General features: G+C 40.6%; 1 protein-coding gene across 8 annotated transcripts in view; it reads right to left on the bottom strand.

Moving 5' to 3' along the window:
• Positions 1-16153, bottom strand: part of akap13a (A-kinase anchoring protein 13a) — a 124623-nt gene that overhangs the window by 46824 nt on the left and 61646 nt on the right. For all 8 annotated transcript variants that reach the window (XM_086189990.1, XM_086189999.1, XM_086189970.1 and 5 more), the window contains exons 11-12: positions 4214-4359; positions 1-261 (exon numbers count right to left, since the gene is read on the bottom strand). The exon at positions 1-261 is cut by the window's left edge and continues 107 nt beyond it. In XM_086189990.1, coding sequence (XP_086046116.1) covers positions 1-261; positions 4214-4359 — 407 coding nt within the window. The remainder of the gene's footprint in view (positions 262-4213; positions 4360-16153) is intronic.

The following is a 16153-nucleotide window of genomic DNA, read 5'->3' on the forward strand; positions in this document are numbered from 1 at the left end:
CAGTGGCACTTCTGTCACTCTGTCTTTGGCCTCTTCTTCAGCTTCTCCTCCTCCTCCTCCTCCTCCTCCTCCTCCAACACCTCTGTCCGCAATGATAGTAGCCCCAGTCTGGCTACCCTCCTCTGGGCTCCAGCTGCAAGCCAGACCCTGGCTCCCCTCGGGACTGGAGCTGGATGGACCAACGCTGGCCGTGTCGTCTGTGGAGGAGCAGGAGACAGAAACCTCGCTGGTGCTGTCTCCTCCTGTCACGGGCTCATCATTCTGAAGCCAAAAAGAGATTTACATACTGTTAATATTTAAAAGCCACAGAAGCCAACCTATAACCACAAGTTATACATTTCAACAGTGAGCCAGGGTAGTTTTTTTTTTTTCTAACAATAAAAGTCATGCAAGCATAAGGAAGACGCAAGTTCAACCCAAGAAAAAAAAAGGTTTTCCAAGAAGTGTTTTTGGTGCCGAAACCTCAACACACTAAACCGTCAAGTTGACATCATAAAACATTTTGTACTTAATAGTTCTGAAAGCCACAGACACTGTGTGACACTATCTCCTGCTCCAGTTCGTGGTTAAGGGTAGTTTAAGAATTGCTCCTAAATGGAGGTATAACAGCATCCTCAACCTACTCAGCATAAATGTGTGATAACAGCCTCTTGAACCAACTAGTAGGTGTGATGAAAAAGGCCTTTTCAAAAGCACAGCAGTCAAACTTGGATAGTTATACTCGAGTGGAATATGATTTTAGAATATAATAGAATATTAAAACAGAACAGCATAGAGCAGATGTACAAATGTCTCTTTAATGATTGTTAATTGCCTCACCTATCACATTGTATATCCATCAGCATTTCTTAACTGAGGGAGATTGTGGCAAAGCTACTTAACCCGCAGGAATGGGATGTAATGAAGCCCAAATGGCAGGGCTTAGGGATAATGAGCCAGAGCTACTTTATAGCAACACTGACATTAAAACTAACACCAATAAATGATGGCAACTTGGTGTAAACAAACTTTTCCCAGGAGAATGAGTTTTAAGTTATATACGCTGTTTATTAGCTTTATTCATCATCTGGGCAGGACTGCCTTATGGTCATAATATAAACAATGCCCCCACAGAAAACAAGTTTCATATTTAGTCTGATTAACATACATCTTACGTAACTACTCATTTAATAATTTGATAAGATAAACAGGGCCACTATGTTCGACTTTGAAATTTCAGTATAGTTGGTACAGTATAGTTTGAGTGAGATCTCACACTAGGTGATCTGTACCGTGCTGAAGCTTGTCTGTCCCTAAAGTCTGGTTCTTTTGACTAGTGTGCGTGCTCTCTACCACACCCAGGCATGGTCCACTTCCCTGGCCTCGACAGGGTTGAGGGAGGAGGGCTTCGGCATGACATACCTGCACATGCGTTCATGACTATGGGCACGTAACGCTGGGCATTTAGAACAAAAGTGTCAGGAACTTTTAGTCCCTGAGACTTCTGCTCAAGAAACTAAGCGGTCAATGCGGCCCATATCTGTCTGCATTTCACTGCAGCCAAAAGTCGGGAAAGTTACAAAATCAGGCCAAGGATGAAGGTTTAGCTTGTTAAGTACAACCATTGCCAAGCTATTGTTACCCTAGCCAAAAGCTAAAATTATCTACTTGCTAATGGTAACTGCAAGCTAAGGCTAACCACTAACAGTGTAGAAGTGTGCTTTGGAAGGTTAAAGTTGTCTCAGTTGTTCGTAAAAAAGGATCATGTCCATGACACAGTGACCGAACACCTGACCTTTGTTCTGTTTTTCAATTTCTCCAGGTAGATCAAGTACCTCAAAACTAAATTTAGACCGTGGTTCCCGCAATCAAAATCTATAGAGAACCTCAAAAGGTTTCTCATATTTTAGGAGTAAACAATCCTGAGAAAGACTTATATTCATTCAAACCAAATGTCACTGCATCAATCGAAACGCTTCACGCAAAATCACAAATGTCAACCTTTTGCTGGCACTAGAGAAAAAGAAATCCAAGGATCAACAAAGGAACAAGGTCACTGGGTCATTCTCCAGAGAACACCAAAGTTATTTCAGAGTAAATAATATTTTGCCTGCTCGCTGGTGGGAAAGAGCCCCTGCATGCACACACACACACACACACACACAGGTTGGAACAGTCCATTAAGAGTTAATTTGTAGGTGTGAGGTTTAACTGGACCTATTGTGCTGCCAGCTGCAGTGTGTGAGTGGAGCATAGAGCTGCCTCTGTTGGAGAGCTGGCAATGAAAGATCTGCTTCATGCTGCGGGCCTGACTTCCTCTGTTAGCAAGACAACGCGCGTGCGTGTGTGCGTGTCTACATTTAAGAAAAAAAAGGAAAAACAGTACATGTGACATCAGTGCATGGTGTGTGTGTGAGTCACATGACTCTAGCTAAAGAGGGAATCAGCTGTGGTTTGAAACTTAATTACACACTACAACTGGTGAACATTTAAAGTACAGCAGCTCGGTCAAGTGTCCATGAACATGATAAATGTCGGTCAACAGACTGATTACTGGGTTTTATACCACTAGGCACTTCTCTATGGAGAGAAGACACACTTGAAACGGTCACAAATGTATTACATTACATCCTGAAATGACAAATTAACACTAATATTTTCATATACATGAAGCTTTTCCAAAGTTAAAAAAGGGTTAAAAGCCTCTACATAGAATACTAATATTCAATCAGGTTATGATGTGTGTATTTGTGATACTGCGTTTAAATTGATTGGTGTTTGAGTAAAGCTTGCAGCCTGTGTAGTTTTTACTTTGGTATCATGTACATCTGTGGCCATTATGAATTATTTCCTCACCACAGTTTCCTCCTCAGTAACTCAAGTAACTAACGAGACGGTGCGAACGCCATAAATTCTAAGCTTGCCAGAATAAGAACAACATAGAACAAATAAAATAAGAGCTAAATTAAAACACAGCAACCGAAGCCTTCCTCTGTTCATAATAAGGTGGTGTACGTAGGTAAAGTTTTTACGTACGTCAGCTTGTGAGTCTGATCTGGACCAATTAGCATTGAGCCCTGCCCAGCAGTTCTTCAGGGCCACCAAGAACCTTCTGTACTCATTCCTCTCTCAAAAACAACCCTGAAAGAGGTGCTACAAGTGCAGGAACACAAAAGTGTCAACTACCCTAAGAAGGACAGCTTCTTCACTAGAAAATCACCTTTTCTTTCTCAGAGCGATGGGATTGTTTCTCCTACCAGTACTTCTCAGTACCCTTCAGCTTTTCCTTCTTAAAGCAGCAATAATACAGTTTGCATTAGAAATCCTTTCTTTGTGAAGCTTTACATTCTGCTGATGCTGTTCTGTGTCAGTAATCAAAGACTGTGGCCTTTATGGCACACTTACCCATCTCTGCCCTAACTCTTAACGGCACATACTCCCAGGCAGATGATATTCTCTGGGCTGAATTTTGCATTGTTGTTTACAAAAAAAAAGAAGAAGAAAAAGAAAAAAAGGACACACTGTACAATGCTCAACACAGCAGAAACCCAAGATGCAAGTATTTCAACTGTAACCAAAGGGCGCCTTGCTTCAAACAGACTTTCAATAGCAGCAGAGTGACAGCGGGGACTGCTGCTTGTTCTTTCCTAGCAGGAGTGAGGAGCTGCAGGCTTAAAAAGATGCTTCGTAGATGTTTAGCACCTCAGCCTCGGGTGCTAATAAATAAAAAGCCGCGCGTTGTCTGACAAAACAGCTACTTCATATATACCATATAATCCCTATAGAATAGTGGTAGGGGCAGACACCAACTACAGTCTTCACTGAGTGAACAGACCTGCAGCCAGCGGAGGATTTGTTGAAAATTGGTACATACTAAATTCCCAGCTAAATCAGTTGCTCTTCCAAGCATTTTTTGATCACATACACATATGAGGTATGACTATTTACAACATCTTATTTTAGATTCTTTTTCCTGTTTTTTTTTTCTATCTAATCATTGGTTCAATCAGAATTTCCTATTTGTTAAAGGGATCTTAACCACCAATCTGCTCCTTGCTGAAGGAATATTGTAGCACTATTTCTTTTCTTCTTCTTTTTTTTAAAGAAAGGACTTGTGTCATTTATAGAGCAGGTTGAGGCGTTATCTTCCAGTAACAAGCGGAGATTCTCTGGGCAACAACATGACAATTGTACAATCTGTAAAAAGAAATCCCCCCCACCACCAGGGTCAGACCTTTGTGAAGACGCTGTCATATCCTGGCTCTGTACTCAAGAAGCTTTCTGAGTCACTGCCAGGGTCTCTCTGAGATGTGGAGGGACAACTGTTGGTGCTGCTAACCCTCCTGGGCAGAGCGGGTAACGCTGGAGACTGTGAGGAATCTGCAGGACACACACACACAAAAAAAAGTACAAATAGTGAGAAATAGCAGTTCGAAAACCAAGTTGTGTTCGATTGAAGACAATTTGACCTGAGCAACCTGAAAATATTCCAAGGTAAAAGGAACAGCACCAGGAGACATCTTGTATTGATTCACACAGTTATGGTATTTTGCTCAGATGTGCCCCAAAAAAATAAAAAAAACAGTGTCTGTGACGTAACCTTTTTTTTTTTTTTACCTCTATGGATTGTTGTACATAACCATCCATTTAGATCGCTGACATTTTAGATTGACTTGTAAGTATGATCTGGCTATATTCTAACCATTTGTTAAAGTCAAGTAGCTCCTGGATGAGCAATATTTTACTTTTATCAGGGGAGAGGGTGAGCGTCAGGATGCAGCACAGATGGTACGGGGCCTTGCTTGTGTATACAGAACCAAATATGTCACAACATAAATGTTCCATATCACAATTATTCTGAGAGATTATCACAGTCATCAATATTAGTTGCGGTATTGCTGGAAATTTTTCAAAAAGAACTGATACAAACACTGAAATCCTTTCACCATTCATGTTTTAAAATAAGAACAACTGTTTCTTCTGTTGTTGTTGTTTTTAAATCATCCGGGCCAGAATTTGTGCCGATACAATTTGAACTGCCCCAAAGAGCCATATATATAAATATATATATAAAAAAAAAAAAAACGCCAGTCAAATTATTCTGTTTAAAAGAAAGATTTCCTTCAAGAATCGGCACATGACACCACCGACTGAGACCTTTCTTATTTCTCTGTCAGAGAAAGAGCTGACATCAGAATAACATGTTTGTCTAATCTGACATCTTAATCTGACACCAGAGTAACATTTGACCTTCAGTGACTCTTTGCTCAAAGCGCATAAACTAATTATTATGCAAAATGACACCACTGGACCTTCCCGGTGGCACTGACGGAAGCTGACTGTCAAATCTCGCAGTTGGATATTTACATTAACAAACGTTGTCCGGTTGGACTTAGTGAGGGCAATTAATGCCCCGAGAAGAAGAAGAAGCCACTTCGTCTTCAAGCTGTTTTTCAACATGATGGTCTGAGTTTGGGGCTGCCGTTAACCAGTCATAGTCAAGTTATATAAACGGCACAGACGCCACGTCAAACAAGGAAAGGACCAGAGAAAAAGGCAGGGTGACTTTTATGAGACATTCCCATATTGGAGGGAGTCTCCTGCCGTGGTCTTGTGACACTTGTCAATGAAACGATCAGAGGAGCAAACCGTTCACTTTGTTAGGGGGTTTTCAGGAAGGGGAGCGGCAAGTATGCAAAAACATGCTGGACAATCAAGCAGCATTTTAGTGTGCATTCAAAAAAAAAAAAAAAAGGAACCAAGACCACATGTACTGGATCTACTCCTCTGCTGCTCCAGGTAAACAAAACCATGCAATACAATTAGCGCATTCTTTAAAAATTTGTGTTTTTTCCCCAAATGAGAAGTATAAGAAGAAGAAGAAGAAGAAGAAGAAGAAGAAGAAGAAGAAGAAGAAGAATATGCCAGCACTGGTGCTCAAATCAGCTTGTATTTCTGCATAAAGAAACAAAATCCATTGGGTCTGTGGTCCCTCAGTGTGGCCCAGGTCACATTTGAGTACAGACTGTTGAAAAAATGTGGTCACATGCAGCCCAGACCACCACTGAATGTGGTCTGGGGGATGTGAATCCCATCTATCGGTAGAGTTGTCTACTTGTGATCCGATCACTCCGGAAGCATGTTAATGCCAAGGCTGAACGGAGCCTAAAACACAAGCAGGTCTATTTGACCACAGTAAAAAGAGTTCTGGGAATCTGAGAAGGTGTGAAAAGCCTGACGGATCAATGGCCGACTGTCTTGACTGAAGCCTTCTGTGTGGAACTACGGATGAAAACAAATGCTGTTTGTGTGTTTAAAAGATCTGAGGGTAGAAATGAAGTCTCACTCCTAGAAAATGACTCTAACTGTGCAGGATTCTACAGAGGAGAGTTTCCATGACAGACCAGCGTTACGTTACTTCACCGGTGATGTTTACAGACACTTCCTGCAGCTTTAGAGTAAAAAAAAAAAAAAAGTGATTTCAGTTTGCAGTTGTTTGGCTGATATCTAATTGCTAGTCATCAGCCCGTATCATGCATGATATGATTTGGGAAGGTCAACGCCAAATTATATTCATCACAATAGAAAGGAACAGAAGCCAATTCAAACAAAAAGTCCCAAAGCTCTTCAAATATAGCAGGTTTTCTACTGAGACACATCATAGGACAATTTTGGGTTTACACCCACAATTTCTGGGAGGTTTTCAAAGCCCTCTTGTTGAAATTAAAAGCAATCTGCCCTTAAATTTGCACAAAACACAACAATTCTTATGCAATAGTAATGTGCCGCTGCAGTTTTTGTACATTTAAGGACAAGTAGAGATAATATCCCAGGCCAACCTAAAAGAGGAAGATTGTACCCAACCACAGACGTATTCCAGGGAGCTTACTTTAGCCAGCTGCCAAGTACAACTGGATGAGATCATCCACCATGTTTGTTATTATGCATCATTTTGGATGTCTATTTCTGCCCGTAAAGCGGAAGTTATTCTTCATCCCTCAGGAGCATTCTTCTTCCCCTGCTTCATGTGAGCGAGAGGAAGCTTGAGTGTGTGTGCACATGCGTACAGTGAATATCCCAAAGGACAGCAGCTCTGTGTGAAAATGTCTACATACGACGATAAATTGTGATGTGGAAAAACGTTTGCTCAACGGCTATACACATGAGCTCACTTGGAATCAGTTGCTGTGAGGAGGTGGGGTGGGGTAGGGGGTGGGAGTGGTCAGTCACTAAGCCAGTCACTTACAGCAAGGGGGGGTTTAAAAAAAAAGCTGTTTCCATAAACTTACTTTCATGTACAATTTCACGTATCACATCAGATGAAGTTTTTAAGCGAGTGTGAAGTATTCTTTTGAGTTAACTCACTGGGACACATTCAACTGATCCCAGAGCAGCTCTTCTCTCCGCTCCTCTGATTCATCGGGAGGAGGAGCAGCTCCTTCCTCTCTCACAAAGAGATATAACAGATACGCCAAGCTTCGATAAAAAGCTGAAGCTTACGATTACGCAGATTTCAGCTGGTCCAGAGTGAATGCCTCCGTCTCTGAAAACTCTGGTAACTTTTCAGAGTCCTAGCACAATAAATCCAGCAGCAGAGATGCCAGCGGCCTGTTGCAGCTAAGGAGTTCACCTTTGGCACTTTACCACAACCGACAATTGCATTTTTCATTGTATTCGAGGTAAATACTGGAACGAACATGACGACTGATACCATGTTTCTCCCGCACAGCTTTGACGGCAAATCTAAACTGGTTATTGTCCGGTGCCGTTAAGTACATATATTCTGTTATGGCGTACAGATCAATGCAGTTTAATATTGCTTGTGATGTAAACATCAGTCATACTTTGAATTCTGTTGTATGCCAAATGTATTTCTGTTTTTCATTATTTAAAATGTATGTGAAACATGTTACTGGCTAAGATAACATGTAATACTAGATTTTAATGTTCATCAAATAATGCTATTATACAAGGACTATGTTTATCAGTTCAGAAGTTTGTTTTCTCATCATTATTATTATTATTATTATTATTATTATTGATTGTCATTATGGTTCAATCACTGGCTGATTTGCTGTCTAAATATCAGCATTGACCTTTGAAAAATCCCCTAGTGGTCGACCACTAATGCGATACAGCTTTGTCATTGAGTGCATGAGTCCAATGGAATTTGATATGATTAAATATAATTATAAGTATAATAAAAGTTTACGATGAAGTGTATCTTCTGCCTGCAGCTCATCCTCTACAGAGCAGTGGGCACACCCAGGGACCAGGTCCAGTTCTTTCTGCAGTTCTTTGGTCAGGGGCACTGACTGAAGTATTAACTTTCTAACATACATGTCTTTGATCGTAGTGGAAACTGGAGCTCCCTGAGAAACTGCATGAAGACACGAGCAGAAACTCTACACAGAGGGAACCTTGAATGGGGCTCAAACCCTGAACCCTCTGTGAGAGCCATGCTAACAGTGCTCCACCATGCTGCCCTGTGTGAAACACTTTATATTTTAATTCAAATAATTTCCCCCCCCCCCCCCCCTTTCACTTTTGCGAAAGGAAATCCAGCTGGCTTCACAGGAGAGAAAGAGATGTCTCTCGTCTTTCTCATGAAACTCAATGGGAAACTTATTCCAGTCTCTTCCTTTCAGAACGCGTGCTGGTGGGACGTCAGCTCCCTTGCTGTCGGTCCAAATCTTTGTGGAAATGACACAAGCGGGTGGAGAAGCACTTGTGTTGATTGAGTGGTTGAGCGTCATTTTCATAACAGAGTGGAAGATGCAGAGGAAAAAAGCTTAATGAAATGACACAAACAGCTGTCTGGTGATGCCAGGATTAATCATATGCACACATATGGATAAACATCCATACCAAGTGCAACACTGATGTTTCTGAAATTCACTTACAGATTTTTACTGATAGATGCTGGCATAATAAGCCCAGAGCATCTCAGTGCATTTGTTCATCATTACACTACGATTAGAGATGTACATAAATTTGCATTTCTGATGATTTTTACGATACTTTCTGTAAAATGTGACATAATTTTGATGGCAGCCAGTCTACTCATCCTGTCACTGATTAACTGAAGACTAAGTACTGACTCAACGTTCATGCATGAACATTCTGGAGTGGTACATCAGCAGGGGCAGGCTGCCTCATTCAGATGCGAGTGAAACAAGGCTTGGGTAAAATGTGAGGAGCGATACTGGTTGACAATCATGCCAAACCTTCATCTAAGAGAAGATAAAATAAACTACTGGAGGAGGGATTTGAATTGAATCAGAACTTGCTTCTCGTTGGCACCGCTGTGTTGTGTGCTTTGAGAGGCGGTGCAATGAAAAATCAATAGCCTCTTAATTGTACGGTTTGAAAAAGCAAACAAACTAAGTAAAATTCAAATATGGATAATTATTTAATCAAATGTAGGGGCAGTTGTAATCTTCTCAGATTCAAGAAATGACTGGCTAAATATTTGTTTCCAACACAACAGATCCGCTGAATTGTGCCCTCGCACGACAGACAAGCACTGAGCTTTGCACAGCAGGGCGTCACCTCATGAAATCCATATGCAACACAGTGTGTGACGCAAACATTCCAACCATGAAAGTTAAAGTGGCCTTTGACGGCAAGAGCTTAACTTTGACTAAGGAGGTTTTGGAGCACGATGCAAAAAAAAACCCAAAAACCTTAAGTTGTCGTTCTCCAAATGAATGTGAATGAAGAGTCACTATTGTAAGTGTGGGTCTGAGTGGGTGGGAATAAGTGCAGCCAATTTAGGGTACACAAACCATTTCTAAGAACAGGTAATTGGGGATGGCAAGTGTAATGCGAGACAAAAGCCATTTTCTAAGTTGGTAAAACACTGTATATTTACATTAAGTAGGAAAAATTAAGTTAGTACAACTAAACCTTGATTTTTTAAAAACCTGTAAACAAATTTCCTAAGATCTGACTAACAAACAAAGATAAAGTGGTTGGAAATCGAATAACTTCGTCATGTATTCACTTCAAGCAACTCCTAATCAGCCAGATATTCTGTGCGGGTTCAAAAGGTCAAAGGTTACGGTGGGAGGGAAAAAACAATTTTCTGGAGGCCGTCTCAGCTGAGGGAGTCTCTATTTCAAGTTTACTGATGGGCAAAATTATTGGTGCTACTCCACGGTTCAAGTCAAACTTAAAAAACATACATTCAGTACAACAAAATGATACGGAAAGCATGTGTTTTGCTTGATGCGTATAATATACATAATAAATGAATCTGGTAAAAGGCAGTTAAGTTCATGGTGTAAGGCAGCAAAAATGATAGAGTTTAGATTTCACTGGAATTTACAGCACAAACTGCTTTAGGGAAATAATTGTGTCTGAACCTGGTTGTGCATATCTTGTAGCGCTGGACGATTCGTCGATTTCAAATCCAAATCGTGACTTGAGACCGAGTGTTCAGCCAACCTCAAAGGCTGCCATTAATCTAGGTCGAAGTGTCCGGCGCGGCGCGTCTATCCGAGAGGTTTGGCGTTGTTTGACAGACAGTCATGCTAACCAATCGGAAGTTTGTGCTCCTGAGTATCAGTCATTTCTATCCAATCAAACGTGATCCAAGGCAACTCCCACATGCCCACCAACAACAATTCACCAAGCAGTGCAGAGTCAGTGCAGAGCCCAAATGACAGCTCGTTATTTCCTTGCTTTATTAAACCATCACTTTAATAATGCATGATTTTTATAAACCAGCTCTGAACAATCTGGTGTGTGTGTGTGTGTGTGTGTGTATCTCCACAATACTACCAGGGGACTGTTGGCTTTGACAGCTGTCCTCCCTTTCTTTTAAACACACACACACACACACACACACACACACACACACACACACACACACACAAAAGCACAAAGAACAGGTGTAGAGTCCTCTGATGAATGGGTGGGTGGGTGGTTGAGGTTGCAGGTTGAATGAGAATTGGCCTGCAAACCTGTGGACTTCTCCTTTTATTACATGAGACATGACTTGTATTGTACATGATTTGGTTGTCCTGGAAGACACCATAGGACGGACACTGTCTGTATCGATCTCCTCTTGTCCTTTTAATTTCTAAGAGCCGAGGCACAGCACAATGTCCCGCCAGTTCTTAGCAAAGAAAATCCATGTTAAGTGTTTATTTGCATATCGAGCAGGGAGGTAAGACTTGATGACGAGCGCTCACTTTCAATGCATAGAACACATTCTCCTTCCTGGTGTAAATGGGGTTTTAGACCTGTCCACTTGTGACTGGATCTCCTAGTCTGAATGTGGCCTTATACCCTTTCACACTGGACAAAAAAACCCCACTAAAGTCCGCTGATATCTGGCTTTTGCCAGCAATGGGACAGGGCTCACTGCATTCGTATGAGGCTCAAATGACCTTTCAGTAGCAACAGATACATCAGCCATGATACAGAAAAACCAGGGAGACATTTTCTGCAGCTGAACTATGTCAAGAGACTCTTTTTGTAAACTGTATACGAGTTACACACAGCACAGGATAATTCTGCTAATGATGAATGCCAACTATTGCTCCTGGTAGCATGCAGGCCCACGTTGAGACCTGCACATTTTACAAAACACATTTACCAATTTGATACATCAGCAGAGAAAAAAAAGAAAAGCAAACTTGTCAATTGTCGATGAGGATTGAGTTTATCTCCTATTTTAGCAGGTTTAACTAGACCTTAAAAAAACAACCTACGTACACGTGAATTTAGTATAATTATTATGTGTGGATCACACCCACTCACAAGAATTAGTGAAAGTGATAATTTGGAAAAAGAAATCTCTAATGTCACGCAGACAACACGGAAAAGACACTTCCAAAAACCCCGATGAACTTGACACCATGTCTGCTCAGGTCAATAAAGCTAAAACAAATTTTTGGTATTTTCACTGTTGAAATGCATGACACAAATTAAAAGAGGCCAAAAACAACACCGAGGTAAAAGTGTGTGTTGTTAAGATACTTGTGGCAGAAGAAAAATTGCAAAGATGATATAATCTAAACAAATAATCTGGTCTGAAAATAAATGTAGTGAGAAATAACTGAGAAGATAAAGCATCGGCCATCCCTGCTTTCCTTAAATATTCCACATACTCATGCTGTTAGTCAGGACAAGTTACTGGAGAGAAAACCTGTTCTTCAAGCACTTTTCTTTTTCTTTTTTTTTTTTTAATCGGCACTTGCAGATGAAACATTTATCTATTCTCCTTGTGCAGTTTTATTGCTTGTATTGTCTAATAAAATGAAAAATCACATCTGTGCAAGATAGTTCATGCAACTGAGAAGATTTTTGGCAAATTGATTTTCGTGCGAGAGCAAGCAGTCCTCATCTTACAAAAGCTGCATTTCTGAAGTGGGAACAACAGTGTCTGAAACAAGCTTGTTCTCGTTCTTCTGTTGTAACAAAATAAACCGGATCAGCTCGCGTCATAAGCTATCACCCTCTAAGTGATTCTTTTAGTATCAAAGGGGAAAAGGTGAAAAGGAGGTGGAGGATGTTGAAAAAGAATCACGAAGTCGCCACACACACTTTGTAGGTTCCTAATCAGAGACTCAGCATGAACTGTTACTGTTACTTCATGCTAACTAAAGAGTGACTGAATTGAAATGACTTGCTCCTTCTACCATGACACCAAATGCGCACAGACTCACTTCAGGCAAGCCACACAACAAACAAACAAAAACGCCTGCAGCCTAAAATACAGTGGGCAGCTCATGCACTTCAGGTGTTCTGGTCTCAACAACTGGACTTGACCTGAGTGGTTTAGGCATCTCAAGTGTCTAACCTTTAACACCAAGGAGGTCAACCCTTCCTTCAGTTCCTATCCTAAATACTCATCTTGGGCATCAGACTGTGGTTGTTTTGTTTTGGGGGTTTTTGGCTTCTGCATGCAAGCTTTGAGTGAGATTTTCTGAGGAGTGACGTGAGCTGTGTCTAGAATGGCTTCCTCACTCATGGATTCATTGATCTGCAGTAATTAGCACATTCACTAGAACATTTCTTTCCATTGTGGGATAATTCACTCTCACTGGCGCTGCGCATATTTTATATCAAGATGCTGTTGATGAGATACTTTCCACGACTTTTGCACACATTTAAGGAACATTTTCATGATCATTTATTCTAAGAGATGCCCATTTACGAACAAGAAAAAAAAATAAACTGAGAAACCCAAACCCCAAATTTTCAAATGCCTACTTAAGCAAAATTTAAGATACAAGGTGTGATAGAACATAAATATATATTCAAGTAAATCAATAGCAGCTGAAACAGAATTTTCTAAATTGATCGTTACTGAAACACATAAAACATACTCTTAACACTGAGCTACCTATTTTCATTTCCACATTTTTCATTTCGACTTTTCAAAAAAACTTTCTACTTTGATTTCAAGAACATTCTGGTAATTGCTTTTTTTTTTTAATTCAATGACATTTCCAAGTTTTTCATGAACCCTGAACCTCTTGCTTATTTCTTACATTTGTAATTTGATTAAAATTAACAAATAAATACACTTGTTTACACTGCCCTTGCCAATGTCTGACAAGTTCTACACTGTAAATGAGCTGGACTGTTCAGGCATTCACTGAATTAACTGTTATGCGCGAGTCTGTCAGAAGTTCTTCATGTCAGCTTCAAACAATTCCTCATAACTTCCGAGCTCTTGCTCTATCTGAAATCATAACCTCAGTTTTGAATAATATACACAGATGTATCCCATCCCCACAATGTAAATTTTGTCATCAGAGGGTGTACACATATAAGGATATCACCACTGATTTACTGTAAACCAAAGGGCACCAACAGAGTCCTCCCTGATGATGTTAATCTACTGAGCATGTGCAGAGCCTGTAATCCAAGTCACAGGTCCGTGTATGTAAAGTTCACAACGACCCATGAGTTCATCCATGTGGGAAATAAATCCAGCCCTCCAAGTCAGATAAGAATGGTGTTAGGAGTGAGTTTAGGTAATATGAAGAGTTCCCGGATGACTAAGGGTGTACCAACCAGTTGATAAGTTTCCTGCTGTGACTGTTAACCTGAAAACATAAATAACCAGAGAGGCTGGGACAGGTTTAGTGTGGAAACAGAGAGAGAGAACAATATTCGCCCAGAGAAGGAAGTGATGCTGTCTTGTCCAAGGTGCTGCAAAGGAAATTCCACCCTCACCCGCCCTTCCACTCTTCTTTAGTATGACACTCCTGTCCTTTACTCGTATATCTATCCATCTTCGTGTTTCTTTTCTTTGCCTCTGTATTTCTTCATCTTATCCACTAAAACACCTTTTCCTCCATTTTTCCACCTGCCAGACTGTTGTCTGTTCCATCCGTTTCCCTCCAGATATAAAAGACAGTTTGTTCTCACCCTGATCCAGCTCATCGATCTGTTGGTCTTTTTTATTGAGACTGGTCTCTGCAGAGTGACTTATCTTATGAAGGTTTTTCCTTCTTGCTGTCGTAGTTGTCCAGACGGAGCGTTATATGTCAGAACCTGAAGTTTCTCAGATTAATGTTGAATTTTCTGTCATTTCAAACACAAATATGTTCTCAGTAGTGATGGCAGCAAAGTAAATTTTGCTGCACGAACTAAGGACAGGAACGCGGTCTACAGGAGTTGGCTGGATTGTCATCTATGTCCCCCTCAGGATGAACTGCAATAACTTTGAAGATCTCCTGACATTTGCAGGTCAGTCTTTGGACCTAGCATGCCCCGGTAACCATCTGGTTCAGATATAAACAACTAACAGCCCCACACAGAGCAGAAAAAGGTGAAGAGAAAAGAGAGAATTGAGTTAGTAAATCACAAAACTGACAGCCGTCAAACGGCGGAAATTCAGCACAAAAATCTGCTAACCTGAATCTGACACTGCTAAATGCTTCGCTGCGAAATTAAGTCTGTCATATGAAGACTGCATTGACTTACACAAGAAACAGCCCTGAACTCAATAATTTTTCTGAATTCAGTATAGTTGTGTTTAGATGCATCTTTATGTGTGAATTTAAACACATTCATTTTAGGTCTTATTTACTTTGATATTATAATTTTTTTTTTTCCCATTCTAATTCTAACGTCTGACTCAGATCATTCTTAAGAATTAAAATATAATCACGCTTTGAAAAGGCATACTGCACAGCTATGCTATGATTATATCAGTGCCGTTTAAAAAATGCTCTTTGAATGATGATAATGTATTTATTACAAAAAACTCTGGGAGAATTTTTCATCCAGAAAATGTAGTTATTGCGACGGGTCTACTGCTAATGAGAGGTAGGCTCCTCCTGGCCAGAGAGCTAGCAGCTCTCCTGCTCTGAGAGTCACAGCTGGACACAAGCATGAAACAACGCTGATCCTCCATGTGAGGATTTTGACGGTCAAAGCTGAAAGTTCACGAGGATCGATTTCCCATTCAGAATTGAAATATCGACAACCCTGTATACCAAATTTGCTGCCTCAGGTTGGGTGCTAGCATAAACATAGACACTGAAGCTGGATAACCACTTCAGAATGAGTCACAAAAGAGAATTAAATGAAAACAGCTGGATTAGATGCAACGATTTTACCTGCTAACTAAAATGCAGATGGGCTAACGTCATATCTCTCGTCGTCTTTTCCTCCTGTTCAGCTTACAATATTTCTGAGACGCCAGTGGTGCTACCTTAAAGAAATAAGCCAATTTTTTGGAAACAGAACCAGAAGATCGATACCCTTCTCTCTTCTCTGTGTGTATCAGGGAACTGAGAACCACAGAGAGCAGCCGACTGCTAGTTAGTTTAGCACAATGAATGGCTGTGTCACCAAATACACGTCTCTCTACATTTGTCTTTAGTGCTAGGTACAAAATCTGCTACAAAATAATTTGCAATTTTAAAAATCAGATATAGCTGGAACTACATGCCCATCAGTTGCTTGTTACCTCTCCTTTGTGTTGCAGAGAATCAAAGGTCCCAGAAGAATAAATTTTTTTGTCTTTGTTTAATAACAGGGCACGATAAGAAAAGTGTTTCGCTTCACGTCTGTGTGTGTGTGTGTGTGTGTGTGTGTGTGTGCGTTTGTGTGTTTTTAGCACATTAAATACTAGCATGGACAGAAAATCCACTGATAACCTGTCAATCAGATACTCCAAAGTTGTTATGTATGTTTTCGATAG

The sequence above is a fragment of the Aulostomus chinensis genome, chromosome 2 (assembly GCF_037954235.1).
Source record: "Aulostomus chinensis isolate RoL2024-O1b breed Wild chromosome 2, RoL_Achi_v1.0, whole genome shotgun sequence".
Classification (NCBI taxonomy): domain Eukaryota; kingdom Metazoa; phylum Chordata; class Actinopteri; order Syngnathiformes; family Aulostomidae; genus Aulostomus; species Aulostomus chinensis.